Here is a 17,348-nt window from a genome sequence, read left to right on the forward strand (position 1 = left end):
TTTTCTTTTCCTCAGAGCTTTTCACTTTTTTTTCCTGGACATCTGATCTCAAAGTTCACAGAACTGAGTAAGGATCAAACCCACATCCTCAAAACTCCCAGTCAGCCTACCAACAGTGAGCCATTTGACTTGAGACACCACTGTAGGAAAATTCCTACAAAAGATTTTCTACAAATTTTCCCTTTCCAAATTCCATACTGTGTTGACCTCTGTCACATCAACTTTAACATTAGCCTCCCCAAAATGAAGACTCATCATGTCTAGAGATGTTCCTGGTAACTCATTTTGCAGTCGACTAGTCTAAAAGAAATTCAACGTTCAGAAAGACATTCCAAATAGATCCCACTATAAAGACACAATGTTACAGCTTCCAGGGAGCGGTTAGGCTAACACTACGTTAGTTAACTGATTGCTAGTTTAACCGATTTAACATCCCTCATGTCAGCCCAGAGCTTCCTCTCCCGCTGCAGCACGGTGCTGTCTGTCCGGCTGCTGGATACGCTTCTGATGGAACATCCGTGTGGTTTCTCTGACTTGTTGAAGCATGTCAGCGTTTACCCCACCAGAGAGTGTGTGAACCATAGACATATATACAGGTCTATGGTGTGGACAACCCAGATGGGTTCCCACGCATCCTGGAAAACCTGGAAAAATGTCTTGTGGTTAATAAATACGTGTAGAGATGTTTATTGCATGTGCAACAAACACTTTCTACTTTTAATAGACTAATGAGGTGAGAAGAAGATTTTTTTTGTAAAATGAAATAAATTCTCCTTAATTTGAACTGTTACTATGGGCTGCGGTCAAAGTCATGTATGTAATGAATACAACTGGAGTTAAATGTATTCAAGGTCTACCAGTAAATAATATGACCGTTTGAGTCAAGAATGGTGATGTGTCAAGAAAACTCCTGAAAAGGGTCCTGGAAAATGATGTCTAGTTGACTAGCCTAAAATTAAGTTTTCGTTTAATCGATGGCAAAATAAGCCGCCAGGGACAACCCTACATGTGATGTCCCAGAACAAAAACTCCAGTACTAAAAAGTTGGTTGTAAAGAACAACTTTATATTTCTGGCCTCTCATCTGCAATGTTACAGCCTGGAACCTTTAAATGACAATCTGAGATCAGTTGTACTTTCCTTCCCGTCTTTCAGCAGCATTTCATTAGGATGGATTCCAAAACAAGGACTGAAGGAAAGAGCGAAATGAGAGAAAGGAAAAATCAAATTTAATTATTAGTCATTAATTAATAACATGAAACCCCTAACAAACCATAGTTTGAAACACACGAATATTAGAAGTTGAAATGTTTCCATGGTAACGGACAAGTTCATCCACTCATTCTCATTTGTTCCATTTCCCAGTCCACGTTTTACATTAGAAAAAGTTACTTACAATAAATGTTTCAAACGCCAAGTTGAAAAGCCTCTGACACATGGCCTGCTTCACTGGCTCACTGTGCAGCCCTCTACAGAAAGCTGGGAACAAGGCAAAGCAACTGATGAGCTGAAAATAATAAGCAGTCAGCTCTGTCGTCACTAAAGCTGGGAGTTTGTCCGCTCTCACCAGAATGACTTTCAGCTGAACAAATGAATGTATTCTGCTCTTGTTACAGAAGCAGTTATGAGGTGTGCACTGTTGGGTTGTGAGGGTGATGGCTCTTCAACCTGTTGTCTCTCTTCATTAAAGGCTCAGAATTTGCGTTACAATTGGTTACACATACTTTACAACACTGTTCATTTTTCAAAAGCACAGCAGTCAATGTGGATTTAACTGTTGGTAACTTTTCATTGCTTTAACATAAAATGCATTCAATTAAATCAGCATCGTTTTAATTTCACAAATTGTTTAAAAAAATGTGTGTATTGACAGTCCATTTTACACATGACTTTACATATTAGAGAAGAGTTGACTCGCACTGCGGTACTGTGTATCTGTATATGTGGCTGTCCTGTATGTATAGACATCCATGCAGAAAGAGGTGCCGTTCCTTTTGTTGTAATAGAATCTTGGCTTGTGCAAATACAATGAGACAATAGTGATATATATTGTAAGTTTTAGTGGATTTTTTAGGTCATGGTGTTCTGACTGAAGATTTGTTGTAAAGAAATGTTTCAATTGTTATGGTACAAAAGCATGTATCAATAACTGTGAAGAGATGTGACAATATGAGCGCAGTATAGAGAAATCAATGTAACCAATTGTGACAACCTATGAAAGGACAGAACAGGAAAGCTGCCGGGTTCTGTTCATAAGATACGTTCTATCGACGATATAACCCTAGTTTGTGTTATTTTCTGGAGGTCATTGAGAGAAGGTGAACAGAGACCCAGAGCCCAATGTCTGAACTAGCCTGTGTTCTACTAGCTGGCGGTAGTTTCACTGTGGCGTTCTGCAGCAATCAAAGAAAAAAGCGAAACGTGGGCCAACATGATATTGACGTTGCCCATAATGTAAGCTTTATGAAACTACTGCCTGCTGGTAATGTCTGTTAACCTCACTGTTGAACACTGTTCAAAATAAATAAAAGTTGAGAACTCAATTTCAATAAATGTTTAAGTTTTAAGAAAAACTCTTAACCTTTGACATAACCTAAGAATAATGTTCTGTCAACCTATAATTGAAATACAGGATTTTATGTTTCTTAAAAAATAAAAAAGATTATAGGCCAGGACAAAAGTTTATTTCATTATGGAAGCTGTCAAACTGCAGCCTGCCTGCTCTTTCACAGAACTGCAGGCTAGTTGGCTGAACCTGCAACTTCTTCCCAAATTCTCAGCAGAGGATTCATCCGTCCCACCCCCCACACGCCTCAAAGAACTGAACATTTGAGGAAATTGTGTTCCACAAAGCAGTCACTGGTTGTGACCTTAAAATTTAAACAAGTAGGCTGCGCTAAAGAATGGAACAGCCGTATGACCCCATTCTGACATATCCAGTGTCCACAGGGAAAGTAGCAGTAGCAGCTGTTAAGAAGCAGACCCTCACAGCTTTATTTGTATGACTACAATGTCCAACTACATCTGCAAACACAAAGTGCACACGGATCATGAAACAAACCTCAAACGCCATGACGCGACAGCTGACACAGTTTCTGTCCTCGGTCCCAGCTGTGCGTCAATGCGTTCTGAGAGGGTGTGTGTGTCGGATACCGGGAGGAGGCTTGTACAGTTATGATTCATTCCATTCAGATTATATGCAGATAGATACTGTATGTACAAGATTACAACCCAGCGTACACATGTTAGGCACAGAAAAGAAAGAAAACTGTCATCTGTCAGAGTCCTGTCTGAGGAAATGAGGAGGTGAAGGTTCAGTTCAGTTGGACAGCACTGAATGTTCCAGAGACTGATGGGTGAACCTCCTTCCATATATTGTCAGTCCACTTTGACCACACTGTAGATCTTGGTAACAAACCAGAAACAGGCAAAGAAGCCGATCGTACCTGATGACAGAGAAAATACACCTTTAAATCACAGCTACATTAAACCTACTACACAGAGTTTTCAACTGGTTATAAACAGTCTGTTTAATACTGATGCCTCTGTATGACCTACAGGAACAAACACGACCAGCAAGGAGAAGACTGCTTATTCCTATAAAGTTATTGTTAATGTCTGCCATCGGGTCAGATTCCCCTTGAAATCAATGTAACAATGCGGTGGAAACACTAGTGCTTTTTGTCCACAGTCCACGTATTGGAGTGCCCTCTGCTGGATTCCAGTCTGTTGCACTTATAAACTGTAAATTTGAATTTGAAGCAGGTCAACCTTTGAAAATGAACCACATTCAAGCTCATTTTCAACTATAAAATAAAAAGTGCCAGCCCTCATATGTATTATTTTTGTCAGATTCCTAAAGCCGTGCATACACATGATTCTTTTTAATAAATCTCAAACATTGGGCCACAGGGTGCATGTGCACAAGCTTCCTTTCCATTCCCATTAAGAAACTGAACAGACTGTGTGATTGTGCACTGGGGCAACCCACAGTGGCAGTGACACCGGCTACAACAAAGTTTATAAAGTGCTTCACAACTGAGGACAGAATGAAAAGATCTTAAACACAGGTTCACAATGTTCCACTCATTGACAGTATATATAGTGGACAGAGCTTCCAGGTCTGTGAGGTGAGTCTGCCATACATCTAAACCACATTACACTGGGATATACCATAAATCAGTTGGACATTGACTAATGATCTAAAAATGCCATTAATAATCGTTGAACTGCAGCACTCACATTTAAAGCAGCAGTAGGTTATATGTTATATTTTCTGATGAATACATCTTCCCTCCCTTCTTTTTCACCTACCAGTGAATAAGAAAAAGATGAGAGCCATGATCATGGTGTATCCAAAGTACAGGATGGTGCTGGCCAGTCCGGTGATTTGCAGCTTAGAGAAGAAGTAATGAATGGCGTAGACCAGGAAATAGACAGCAGTGAAGCCGCTGGTCAGGAAGGAACGCCACTGCCAATGGTAGTCCTGTGAGGAGGAGAGACACAGCCAGAGTTGAGACAAAAGGAAAGAGTTTTTGTAAAATAAGGCTCTGACTGAAGGGTAAAAAGAATGGCTCCTATAATACAGAGCCACTTATAGCCGATCAATGCTGATGAGTAACACAGAAATCAGATATTGTGGTACTGTACTTATTGGAATTGTGACTAAAGTTGTTGCTGCTATATGAATCTTTCAACTTCATGTCAAATAAATGTATTCAAATTTAATTGTAACTGCCGGTAAATTCTGTATTTGAAATTTGTTTTAAAAAGAAAATCTGGCTAATTAGTAGAGATTTTTAGTTTATCATTTGAGCATTACACTCCATTGTCCTATGGACACCCTGGATTCCATAGTGATGCTGTGGAAACTTATTGGGTACAATTATATTCTACGCTAACAGTACTGTAACGCATAAAACTGGTCAAATCTCAAGATACGGAATACTGGGACCAAAAAGCTGTTATCAACAACTTCAATAGAAAAATGTCAGCATTAATATGATCCCTGAAACATAAAGATGCCAGTGTTAAAGGTAATGCATTGTGGTGCTGTTTACCTCAGCACATAAGTGGAAGTAGCAGAGCAGGATGGTGGCCTCAGAGCAGGTGATGACCAGGATGATGAAGACCAGGAAAAGGAAGCCAAACATGTAGTACATCTGATGGGACCTGGAGACGAGAAGAGACATGTCTGAACCCTACAATGGGATTTAATAAATAAAATACACGACTAGATGGAAATGCAGGTAATGGTCAGGCTGCCACCTTCTATGGTAAATATGAGCGAGGACATCATCATCTATCTGGATGTATGTCCAACTATAATCCCAAGTATGGACAAAATGTGATGTGACAGCCAAACCTTTGTCTTTGTTCTCACCAGATGGAGTTTAGTATGAAGAAAAGCTGAATAAATATACATCCAAAAGGCAGAATTCCTCCCATGATGATACCAGGGAAAGGCTTTGTGTAGAACGACTGCTCTGGGATTTGACGAGGGATCTGATTGGTCCGGACTGGGTGCTCGATACCCTTAAACAATGAGCCAGAGCAGAGAGATTATCATTATATTTTTCTTGGTTTTCAGGAATTGTACAGGAAAAATAAAATCATGATGACACAGAACATGACAACACAGACTATGCCTGACTCACTGCAGACACTTTAATTAGTACTGCTGTAGTATTCTACTGTATTATTTTCCAGTTGGTTCTTTTGTTACTGTACTTAACTGATTACATGTACGCCCCCTGGCATGTAATGCTGCTAAAGTTGACCATGACCAGATTTCTGGTGCTTATGCTTTTAATACTTGTCTGTCTAATACTTGTCTATCTAACAGAACATAAAGGGTTTTCTTTAATGGTAGTTCTTCTACTGTGAGGAAGGTGCAGTGAGGTGTCCCCCAGGGAAGTTGCTTGGGCCCACTGTTCTTCTCTATATTTACCAATGACATACCACTTATTTTGAGGAAAACTAGTTATTCCACAGTGCATATGTCGTCAAACAGTGTGAATGAGTGGAATGTTTTCTTTAAAAATGTAATTAAATTGATTTTGTGCCAGGTAACAAAAACTATCTAGCTCGGAATTAGGGATGCACGATAATTATTAGGACAGATAAATTATTGGCCGATAATAATATCAGACATTTATAATAAGAACATTTATATGCTGCATTTAAAGAGAGGGATTACTCAACAAGCATATATTATTATAAATTATCAGAATAATTACATTACAGACGATAAATTATCTGTTGATATTAAAAATCATTATTTTGAAGCCTTTTTGGTTTACGTTTTTTCTAATGAACTTTACTAGAAAAAGTAATTTCCAGAACTATGAAATAATAGATAATCAGAGGAATCATCCATTGCTCACTACATCTACACCCTCTAACTACAGGTTATGAACTTCTTAAATATACAGAAATGTGAAATTATCGGTTATCTTATCAGTATAGGCCATGAAAAGCAGATAACTAAGTTATTGTATTAGCTGAAAACAAATCCATATTGTGAATCCCTACTTGGAATGCATCAACGACTAATGTATTTGGACCAATTATCTCCGTCAAAGGCAGCGTAAAGTGCAAGTCACTGAGGCACTAAGGCTGGTGATGTAATTGTATGTATATATGTATGAATGCAATCCAAAAGCATGTGTATACATTTTGTTCTTAACATTGACCACAGGCAGATTAGTGCTCTAACAGCTAAAGGGGATCCAAATAAACAGCAATGTTGACATGACAGATTACCATTTCTGCAAGCCACCATGAATGGATGTACAGTGTGTGGGATTATATTTACTCACTGTCTTCTTGAAGCCAAAGTATGCTCCTATGAAGGTAAGCGGCACCGAGATACAGAACCAAAGAGCTAATATGGCAACCAGGGTCCCAAATGGCATGGCTGCTGAAGACCCTTCACCCCACAGGATCAAGTTCATCACAAAAAAATCTGCAAATACCACCCTGAGCAGGGAGAGACAGGGCATTAGGTGAAGGAGTGAATGAGTGAGAGTGGGATCGAGTGGTTGTGTCTTTGACATGCAGTGAACTTCTACCCTGGTGTGTTGTGTCCGTTATTATGTCCGGTGTCTGAGCCAGTCGAAAGAGTCTTACCCAGGACAGAGGAAGGCTGTCAGCAGGACGTTGGTCTTCCACTTCTCTCCTCCAAAAGCTGACAATTAACCAAACACAAAGATACAAGGGAGTTTTAGAATCATTTTCAAACGTATTAAATGTATTCTTATTTACTGTTTATATATTAGCATGATATCATCGTCAGCCACTGTACAGTGTTTAAGGAGTGTGACTTTGAGCTCTGCAAAATGAATTACTTTTCATACTGTTGCAAGTGCAAATAATAATAGAAAAAGATTTTTTATTGTTTCTGACCAAGGAAAAAAGCAACTGATGATTTTAAAGGACACCCTTGATTTCCTTCAGCAAGCATTAACAAATATAAAGTATTTGAATGTGATTACTCAATTGTCAGAACAATCAACAGAAACTGCTTTATAACAGCTGCCGTTCAACCTGGCATTTGTCTTCATTTTCTCCTTAAACATGAAACCCTGTGTTATTTTCCTCATTTACATTTGTAGAGGCGAGCAGCCACATATCCGGCAGGAGTTCCCAGAAGAACCCAGAGAACAACAGCACACGTCATCAGAGCCCCGCGGTTTGCAGGAGACAGGAACCCAAGACAGGCAAAGACTGGAAAAGGAGGAGCTTACGTTATGAGACATTTGCAGTTAGGATACGTAAAGCAGTTATTCAGCTCCACTGAAACCAGATTTTTAAGCTAATATTGATATTTGAGAATTTAACAAGATCTGCTTATGAAATACTGGCCGGACATATTATGGGATGCTACTGGGCCAATGGTTTATGCCCATTTTTCCATAGACAATATTGTGTGAGTCAGCTGTAGCACTTCTACAGCTCATTTATGATAAAAAAAGACTTACACAGGGTGACAAAGGTCATAATGAAGATCTGGGTTCCAGAGCCAAGGAAAACCGACAGCAGCATTCCTTTCCTGGGAGGTCGGAACACATCTCCATGGACCAACTTCCACCCAAACTCCTCCTGGGCATCCTCCTGGACAATGAAAGAGAGGAGCAGATATGATGAGAACAACACAGCTGGACTCCACCAGGCGCAGTGTGACACGTTACGGTAGTGTCGTGACGGCATTGTCTGATTATGTTTCATGTGATAATAATAGAGTTTACCCTTTAAAGTCCTCACTAAGAAAAAAGCTATGGATTTTTGTCCTTGTATTTTATTCCTTTGGGGCAATAATAACAATAATCTATGTTGTTGTTTTTTTATAAAGACCCTACAGTTTTTTTTAATATAGATCTCTTCCAAGTAAGTATGAAAACTCATACTCATAAAATTGTTTCATCAAATACATGATATTAGCAACAGTGAATAAGTTTATATGTTTTTTAATTTTGTAAAAATTTAAGATTTATTATGTTAGCATCATCCTTTATCACTTAAGGACAATTCCACCATTTGGTTGAGCATGTTTTTTAGACAGCTATATCATAGTTATTGGAATATTTCAGCATATTATAATAACATTAAATGGATTGTATTAAAAATAAATTATCAGAAGTTTTTATTTCCTACAATAGCTAACTAATGACAGACAACTCTGTTTGGTAGAGCCTGTTTTTAGAAAATGATTTGACCCTTATTAGAATTTAGTTGTATCAAGTTACATAATTCTGTTTAGTAAGACCTCTCAACCTATAATATGTCAAAAAAACATTAAGTGGAATTCCACCGAACAGTCCTCATGTCTGGAGTGACTTTTTTGTTTCTGACTTCCTGTAAGGAGGTGAACTGAAAAGGGCTGACTCATTCAAGACACAGTGACATCTAGTGGCCTTTATTAGCATAACAGACCTAAACTGAGAGGTAGAGATGGCTCAGTCAGGTTGAGTTTAGTTCAGCACATTTTCTAAGAAGATATAGTGATTCAACATGTGCTCTACCAAACAGGAGAACGTAAAGTTAGTTAATCACTCATGAGCACACCTTTCAAGAGCTGGATACAGGAGGTGCTGTCCTTGCTCCAGCTAGACATACGGAGTGAATATGGAATATGTAAAGGTACTGACTTTATGATACTACCTGATTGACGTTGTCCTATTTATTACTACAACTAATGTCCATACATTTGATCTTTTTCTGTTCTTAATCTATCTACCATCAGCATTACATTTATTTTTCTATGTTATGGTGTTACTTAATCTATTTAGTTTTTTTTTGGTCTGTTTTTTCCTACTGAGGATGGGTCTGATGTGGGTTAATGTTTATGTAAGTTCAATATGTGTGTACATGTGAGTGTATCTCTAGTAATGTTAAACTTAAATAAAGTTACAAAAACAAAGTTAGTTAATCACTGCACATTGTAAATATCTTTCATATACTCATATCTTCCAGTACTCACCACAGAGTCCATCTGATTGTATCTGGCGATGTCTTTGTGCAGTGTCCGCAGCATGATCATCGCTACCATTCCAGACAGGAACAACACAATCACCAACGAGTTCATTATGCTGGGGAGAATAAACAGGAAAGCCACGTTAGTCACTGCTGTATAACCATTACTCATTGCTCATTACTTACACATTAATTAATGCTGTATCAGTGCTTGGATGTGGATTGTCTCTGTGCATGGAGACAGGTCAACTGATAGACACCAGGGTTAATTAATGTTTGGCATTTTTAAACCTCAAGTCTGCCCCAAACGATAAGCCTGCGGTCACTATGAGCCCCCCCAATAAGACAGGATTCCTGTGAGACAATAGGACTGGTAAACTGTGCAGTCATGGTCAGTGCTGGACAGAAAAATCCAAGCCTCGGGAGTAGAGGTACAACATCCTATTACAGATGCTTGCTTTCTCTTAAAACCTGGGTCAGCAGTTACAAATATGTCCCAGCATGCTCTCAAACCTTGACTTGTAATCTGATTACCACTTGAATTTGTGTCAGCAACTTTTGGTTGTTGTTGAACTTCCACACATCACTATGCAGATAATTCCTGAATGCTGGCTAAAACTTCTGATCAACCCATATCAATTTCAGGCTTAAAGCTGCAGTAGATTATTTTTATTAAAACATTTTCAAGTTATATTTGCTGAAACTTGACAGTAGAACATGAGACAGATAATCTGTAAGAAATCAGGTTCCTCTGAGTCGCTCTAGTGCTAATCCTGTAGTCCACCGGTCCTGAACGAAAGCAACCAATCAGAGCTGAGAAAGATAGCTGATTGTTGAGTCTCATTCCCAGGGCGTCAAATACAGATACATTGGGACTCTGTATGAGACTCAACAATCAACTATCTTTAATCCTCAAACCTAAAGTGTCTTTATATGTTTCTCAGCTCTGATTGGTTGTTTTTGTTCAGGCCCAGTGGATTCTTGCAAAAGTTATTAGGAGCACTAGAACGACTCAGAGGAACCTGATTTTTTTTTTTTGTACTACTGTCAGAACACAATGGAAATTTCAGCATTTATGACTGTTTTATAAAAATTACTTACTGCAGCTTTAACTTAACTTCTGATTAGTCCCGTCTGGTCAAACCCCGCCCATTCCGAGTACAGATAAAATACAGATCATTTAGTTGGCTACAGATAATGGTGGACTCACTTATCCCTTGTCTAATCACTGTAAGTCAAACTGTCTAACTGTACCTGAACCACTGGATGTTGGTGTGAGGCATTGACTCCAGGATGTAGTCCCATCTAGACGCCCAGCGAATATTCTTGTCTTCCTGCAAACACACAAACACTCACCTGTTTCATTCTATTAAAGTTCATTATGCATAATAAAGCAGGTGGCTGCTTTAATCAATTTCCAGGTGTTTCCATGACTGGAAATAAATTTAAAAAGTCTCTAATTTTCACATCAGTCCATCTTTAGAGCCACATAAACATGCAGCATTAAACTCACCAAGATGATACTATTGTACTAACCACAAAACTGATGGAGTAAGTGTATGGGATCTTGAACACTCCTGTGTCTTTGTTTTTTAGGAACTTTGGCCCTCCAGAACAATCAGGCTTGTCATCATTTTTATTTTCATAGCTGGTCAGAGAAAGAAAGACATAGGTAATAGATTTCAGATCAAAGTCCACCGATATCTAATTTGCATACTGAGATCTGATTATACTGCAGGCAAAACCCACAAGAATGCTAATCAATGGCACACACTTCCACTAATGAATGTAACAGGCAGTTTTCATAGCAGGTCTGACCTGCGATCTTTTAGCCTCCACAAAAAGTGCTGCGGCCCAAATGTAAAAATACCTTGAACAACATGCTAAGCTAAAACAACTGGCATCTCCATTTGGACTAGATGGCTCCATATTGATTACCTTTTGGGTTCAATCTTGGCAGCAACCAGTCGTGCTCCAAGTTGTTCGTGCTCAACGATGTGGTAATGTATGGAGATGTCCACGTGGTTGAAGATGTAAAAAGCATCCTTTTCATTAAAGTTAGACTAGAAAACAAAACCAAGACACAAAAGTTCAAAGCATAGTTCTGTGATATTGTATCCATTGATAAAAACATGATACATTTTTGTGTTTTACTCAGATTCTATGCATATGGCAGGTGGTGTGTTCTTTATACTATGACAGGTTTCCTAAAATTATACTTTAAAATCTCAATATATCACCTTGCTTACAGCATCACAATATATCACAATATATTGAATCATAATCCTGATATGATGCGTATTGCCAATACACATCTCTAACAGACAGGTAATAATGTGTAATTACTACAGCCCGAATGATATATCAATCGGCCAGTATTGATCTATCGCAGACATATTTGTATCGTATCACTATCTGTATATATGTCATCCAATATGCTCCGACATGGAAACTTTTTCTGCAATAAATGCAGAAAAATTGCTTGTGGTAATATATTGGAGTCACTACAAAGTTTCTCCAGCAGAGTGCGCTGTGATTTACAATACTGTGGCAACGGTGACAGATCAGTAATCAGTCAGTGTTTCTCCCTCTAAAATATGTATGGTTAGTCTTATTACAGTTATGTGGAGAATTCTAACTTCCATCAAAAAAGACACTGTGGCAGAGAGTGATACGTGCCGCTGACCCTGTATTTTACCTCCTAACAAATATGACCCGCAGACACTTGCTGTTTCACAAAAGCAGAATTAAGAAATCCAGGATAACTGAAGAGGCGAGACTTGACCTAGCCAAGTCAGAGCATCATCCTGGCTTAATATGTTTCACAAAGGCTAAACCAGGCTGATAAATGCTATATCTCACTGATAGGACTGATCATGCTTATATAAGGAAACAGGACGTATTATGTGTAGGTGGAGATGTTCATACACAAATATATCTACGTTAGAGAGGGCTTCGTTTGTGCCCATGTGTGACACACTGACTCACGTTGACCACGCAGGCATCTTTGGGTCGGCCTGCTTCTGTGACGTAACAGCCAATAGGGAAACCAGGATTACAGAACTTCTGTCCATCTTCAACATCATAGCACCAGGTGACTGGCATGTTATCCACAATCCTACACACACACACACACACACACAAAAGAAAAGCCAGTGACGGTCATAAATACTGAACTAAAATAGTCAGATTATCCAAAATAACAACTCTAAATCCCCAGTTTACATGTAGTTGGTCAGCTATCACATTTCTCTTCTGCCCCCTGCCAGATTTTTCACTCACAGTTGACAGAGTTATAGACGTTTTTCTATCATCACACGATATACTATATATGGTCATATCGCACAGCTCCAGTTTTTAGCAATTAATATAGTAGAAACCATGATTTCTTGAGGGCAGGTACAGACCATGGGGATGCTGAGGCAACTCACACCAAAACATTGAATTAATAGCACTGCAGATGGGGTGAACCATCCCTTTAAGGTGTTTTTGATGCGTGTCCCTTTCTGGTATGTGTATGTCAGTGGATCATACATACCAGTGGTGCTGGTAGTTGAGAAACATGCCTTTCTTGAGGAAGTCCAGTTTGGCTTTGTCTGATGGCTTGCTGCTGTCATAGACTTTGGTACACACCGGCTGACACACCGCGGTTTTCTTAAACTCAAACTGACACACAGGACACACAGTCAGTTGATTAGTCTCTGTCTGGGTCAATCAGGAGTTAATACATGTGCAATGATACACAACATCCCCATTAAGGAACCTACAACATGTTTGACATCAAACCCAGTCAACTAAAAAGGTGAGAGAGAGGTGTTGAGCCTAGCTTAGCACAGAGACTGGAATCAGGAATGAACTTTTAGCCAAACTCCATCAAATTCAAAAAAATGTTTCCCATACTATTGCAGTCAGTTTCTGCCTGTAGTAGTATGTCCAAACACAATCTGAGACTGCTACACATTTAAATGTTTAATGGTGCTGAGGTTCTGCACAGAACCTGTGGGATTAACATACTTACCCACATTTACAGATTTAGGTTAAGAAAAACGACTGAACTCCTGCTCACTCCCAAAGCTCGTAGCCTCTAATCAGCTTATACATGCACAATCATGACTCACAAAATACATTGCTTTCTGCATCACACTGTCAGACATATTAATGATGTCTGTCTCACACAGAACGCACACAAGGCAACCCCCACGATCAAGGAAAGTCAAACATTATTTCCTAAATGTACAATAGTGCGTAAAGAAAGAAAATTTAAGAATTTAGATCCTTTAGAATGACAATGTGCTAAAATAATGACACATCAGCATTTTGGTTTGTCATATTAACCATTTTTCCATGCCTAAAAATAATCTAATCATAAAGGGAAACATCATACTCTGCTTGTTAATATGATCCCAGTGTAATGACAGTTAAGTATACTCCAGTTTAATCTATTTATTCAGTGGCATCTTAGCCTGTAAACAACTTCATCAAACACCATTTTGACGGCATGTGACACACACACAGCTGTGAACCAACTGCTGAACGCATACCAAAGATGTCTCACTCTGAAGAGGCTTTGTTCTGTCTCTTCCACTGGTTCATCATTTATGAAGCTACTATTGTTATTATGTGCATGTAGAGGAAAGCAGAGTGTGTGTGCACACTGAATTATAGCTCCAAACAGAATCTTCATCACGCAAACATGACATGGGGATTAACAACCTCTAAAAGCATTTTCTAGTCAGTGAAATAGTAGTATTACTAATTAATGAATAAGTACTGAATATTGTACAGTTCCAGCATATTATACTGGATAACCCCCTTATCACATATTTTAAATATAATAAACCTTATCTAGGTGTAATTTTTGGTGATTTTCTGGAATTTTTGTTTTTTGACAATGTGTTGTGTCTTACTGAAAATGTTAATCTAGACAGTTTAATTTGACCCAGTGTCTATGCTGACACCAATTCTGTGCCTAATTATGCATCACCCTTTGTAATGTTAACCATCTTTCTTGATGATGAGCTGAGAAAGTTGAAACAGTGTTTCCATGACTGGAAAACTGGTCCCTAAATTAAAGTTTTCCAGGTTGTGTGGGAGCCTCAAACAGTTAAAAACGATGCTGAAAACAGGATGGAAGTATAACATTTCTGTTAGTTTCATGTGTTAATGTGAGCAAGGTCTGTGTGGAGCGACCTCGGCCAGACAAGTGACGAGGAAACAGCTGACCAGTCATGTGAGTTGTTATGAGTGTTTCCATCTCCTGTTAAGAGCATTAACTCTTTTTTTCCAAAAGGCACCTCAGGTGAGCCTAAAAACCTTTTAGTTAAAGAGCTATAATCTAGTGCATGGATACTCTGCTTTCTCCTTTATTGAATTTACTTTCTGCACCTGGCCTAAATATAAGATTGCATATGCAAACAACTGCCCTCTGTATGTATTTTGTTTATGTAAAGCCACTGAAAGCCCTTCATTCATTCCAACAGAACCCTGTGCAGACAATCCAATTCCACCTCCACAGCGTATGACTGAGTCAGTGTTCCCATGTTTGTTGCTGTAAATGTGTGTGTTTGAGCGTCTGCTGCTGTGGGTGTGTGGTACCTTGTATGGCGAGGGTTCGATCCTCTCCCCAAAAAGAACCTGGCCCAGATTCTCTGAGGGACGTTTCATGGTGTTCTCAGAGCAGAAGTCAAACCTGCACAAGAAGGAGGCGACTATTCAAAGTGTCAGAGGCAGAATACATACGTTCCAGAATCTCTGAATATGCAAATGTTGTTCATTTCTAAAGTTTTCCTGCTGGACACAAGATGTCTCCTCCTTCACTGTAAAGTCCATTCTCAGTGGATGTGCACTGGTGGCTTCAAGTTTCTAAATCACCCTGTACAAGTTGATACTGGACCAGGATGACTTCCTAACTATTGGTGATGTCACAGATCATGCTCATAGACCCCGCCCCTTAAAATCTGATGTTCAGTGAGCACAGAGAAACTTTCCACTTTCAGCAGATGAATGTGAAAACATCCTTCTAGTGTCAAACTCTACAACAAGATAACACAGACAGACACATTGGTACAGGGCCACTACTTACACAGTGTATTCATAAGGCAGCACAGACTCCACTGAATCCAGGCGGTTCACAAACAGCTCAATGGTCGACTTGAAGAAAACAAAGCAAACAGACATGTTAGGGAGACAGAATGCTCCAATCAGCTTTTTGTTTTCATCTTGTTAAATATAGATTTGTGATTGGCTGATATTCTTCTTTCCATCTTGTCATAAGGACGTTGTTATGACATTTCCAAATCTCAATAGCAATGTGTCTTTTACAGAAAGAATGTTCTGGATACTGTTCAGAAGTAAGGAAAGTTCATTTTGCGTGAACTGACCCTTATTTCATAAGTATTGAAGCCTGTTCAAAATCCTAAATAAAAGTGATTCAATTTCTTAACATAAATAAAGAATTCATGTTCATGTATAAAGGCTTATTTAAGACAGTAGTTTTCAGGGGTCACCAAAGCTTCTCGGGGGGCTGTGAGGCCTTCTTCATTTTAAGAGGTACATTAGAAAAGTTTGCAATTAAAACCAAAGAGCTAATACAAAAATGGCGAGGTGTCAGGGAGAAGAAAACACTGAATTTGTCAGAAAAGAAGCCAATTAAGTCTGTATGACTGGTAAAAAAAATAAAAAGAGTACATAATACAAACAGAGAACTGTATAAAACCTATGGATATAATTATATTCAAAACTGTGCAATGACCCCAAACAGTGAATTCACTAACTGAAAGAAGTTTGGGTAAAAGCAGAGATGATGTTTGAGCAGATTATTTCCTGTTCAGGGAACTTTTTATACAATTCTCTGTCTGTATTATGGATTTTCATTTTTAACAATCATACAGATTCAGTGTTTTCTTCTCAGTGTTATTAGACAATTTACTTTACATTATATGTCTTCATAGACATGAACCAAACGCTGAGATATAGGCCTGCTGTGTATATTTAAGTTTTCTTACACGCTTTAAAAATAAACATCCCCTCATAAAGCTTTGGCGACCCCTACCGGGGTTCCCGACCCCCAGGTTGGGAACCACTGTTGTATTACACTCCCCAATATTTTACAGTAAGCACTGTGCAGTGTCAGCGAGCTTCCAGAGATGTTCAAATAGCCACTATTAAAACTATCCAAATACAATGTGAACAAACACGGTGGTGTTGTTTCTGGTAACGTTACGTTATGTGGGAATTCTCAATACATGAATAATAGCATTTAATAAATGTCAGTATCAGTTACACAGAGTCTAATTTTGACATTCTAACTAAACTATGTTATTATATCCAAAATAACGCAGTTCCTTTGAGGTGTTTAGCTATACAGCTAGCTTGCTAACCAGTTAGCATAGTTTCCGTTAGCTTTGCTGTTTGTTTTGGCCGCCGTTAGCGTTAGCTTCCTTACATCAACTGTTCCTGAAGGAACAGCTTACCTAACGTTAGCTACCGCGTTCAACCACTTCTTCTCTGTGGATGTAACGTTACTGCCTCTACTGTTCATGAGTTACTCAGTCGTTCTGTTAGAACATCTGGTAGCCGTACAGCTGGTGTGGGTCATGTTGTGTTTACCTTGCAGTCTGGGACCTGGTCTTTCCCAGGCTCACAGAAGCTGACGGGAGCCAGACCCGGGAGGTAGAAACCGGCCGCCCGAGCCAGCAGCGCGGGTCCCAGCAGCCACAGCAGCATGTTCACACCGGCCAGTCTGCTCGATCAGATTTACATACAAATCTAGAGCCCTTTTCTCGGTTTACACTTCATCTGACATCTATACCGGACAGTCCGCCACCAGCATCCGGTTCTGCGGCAGGCAGACACGTCACATGCCGGAAGTGCTGC

At 39.2% G+C, this 17,348-nt stretch overlaps 1 protein-coding gene across 1 annotated transcript; it reads right to left on the bottom strand.

The window, feature by feature from the left end:
• Window positions 1-1,206: 1,206 nt before the first annotated feature.
• Window positions 1,207-17,335, bottom strand: tm9sf2 (transmembrane 9 superfamily member 2). The gene is made up of 17 exons (XM_051423648.1): window positions 17,082-17,335; window positions 15,556-15,623; window positions 15,069-15,162; window positions 13,012-13,139; window positions 12,462-12,591; window positions 11,412-11,536; window positions 11,010-11,121; window positions 10,728-10,807; window positions 9,481-9,589; window positions 7,982-8,114; window positions 7,608-7,727; window positions 7,131-7,188; window positions 6,821-6,980; window positions 5,383-5,534; window positions 5,060-5,171; window positions 4,314-4,485; window positions 1,207-3,445 (listed from the first exon to the last, which is right to left on the bottom strand). Exons 1-17 carry the CDS (start codon window positions 17,196-17,198, stop codon window positions 3,378-3,380), a joined length of 1,938 nt encoding a protein of 645 aa, XP_051279608.1. The 5' UTR covers window positions 17,199-17,335; the 3' UTR covers window positions 1,207-3,377.
• Window positions 17,336-17,348: the final 13 nt, after the last annotated feature.

This window comes from Dicentrarchus labrax, unplaced genomic scaffold (genome assembly GCF_905237075.1).
Source record: "Dicentrarchus labrax unplaced genomic scaffold, dlabrax2021, whole genome shotgun sequence".
In the NCBI taxonomy this organism is placed as follows: Eukaryota; Metazoa; Chordata; class Actinopteri; family Moronidae; genus Dicentrarchus; species Dicentrarchus labrax.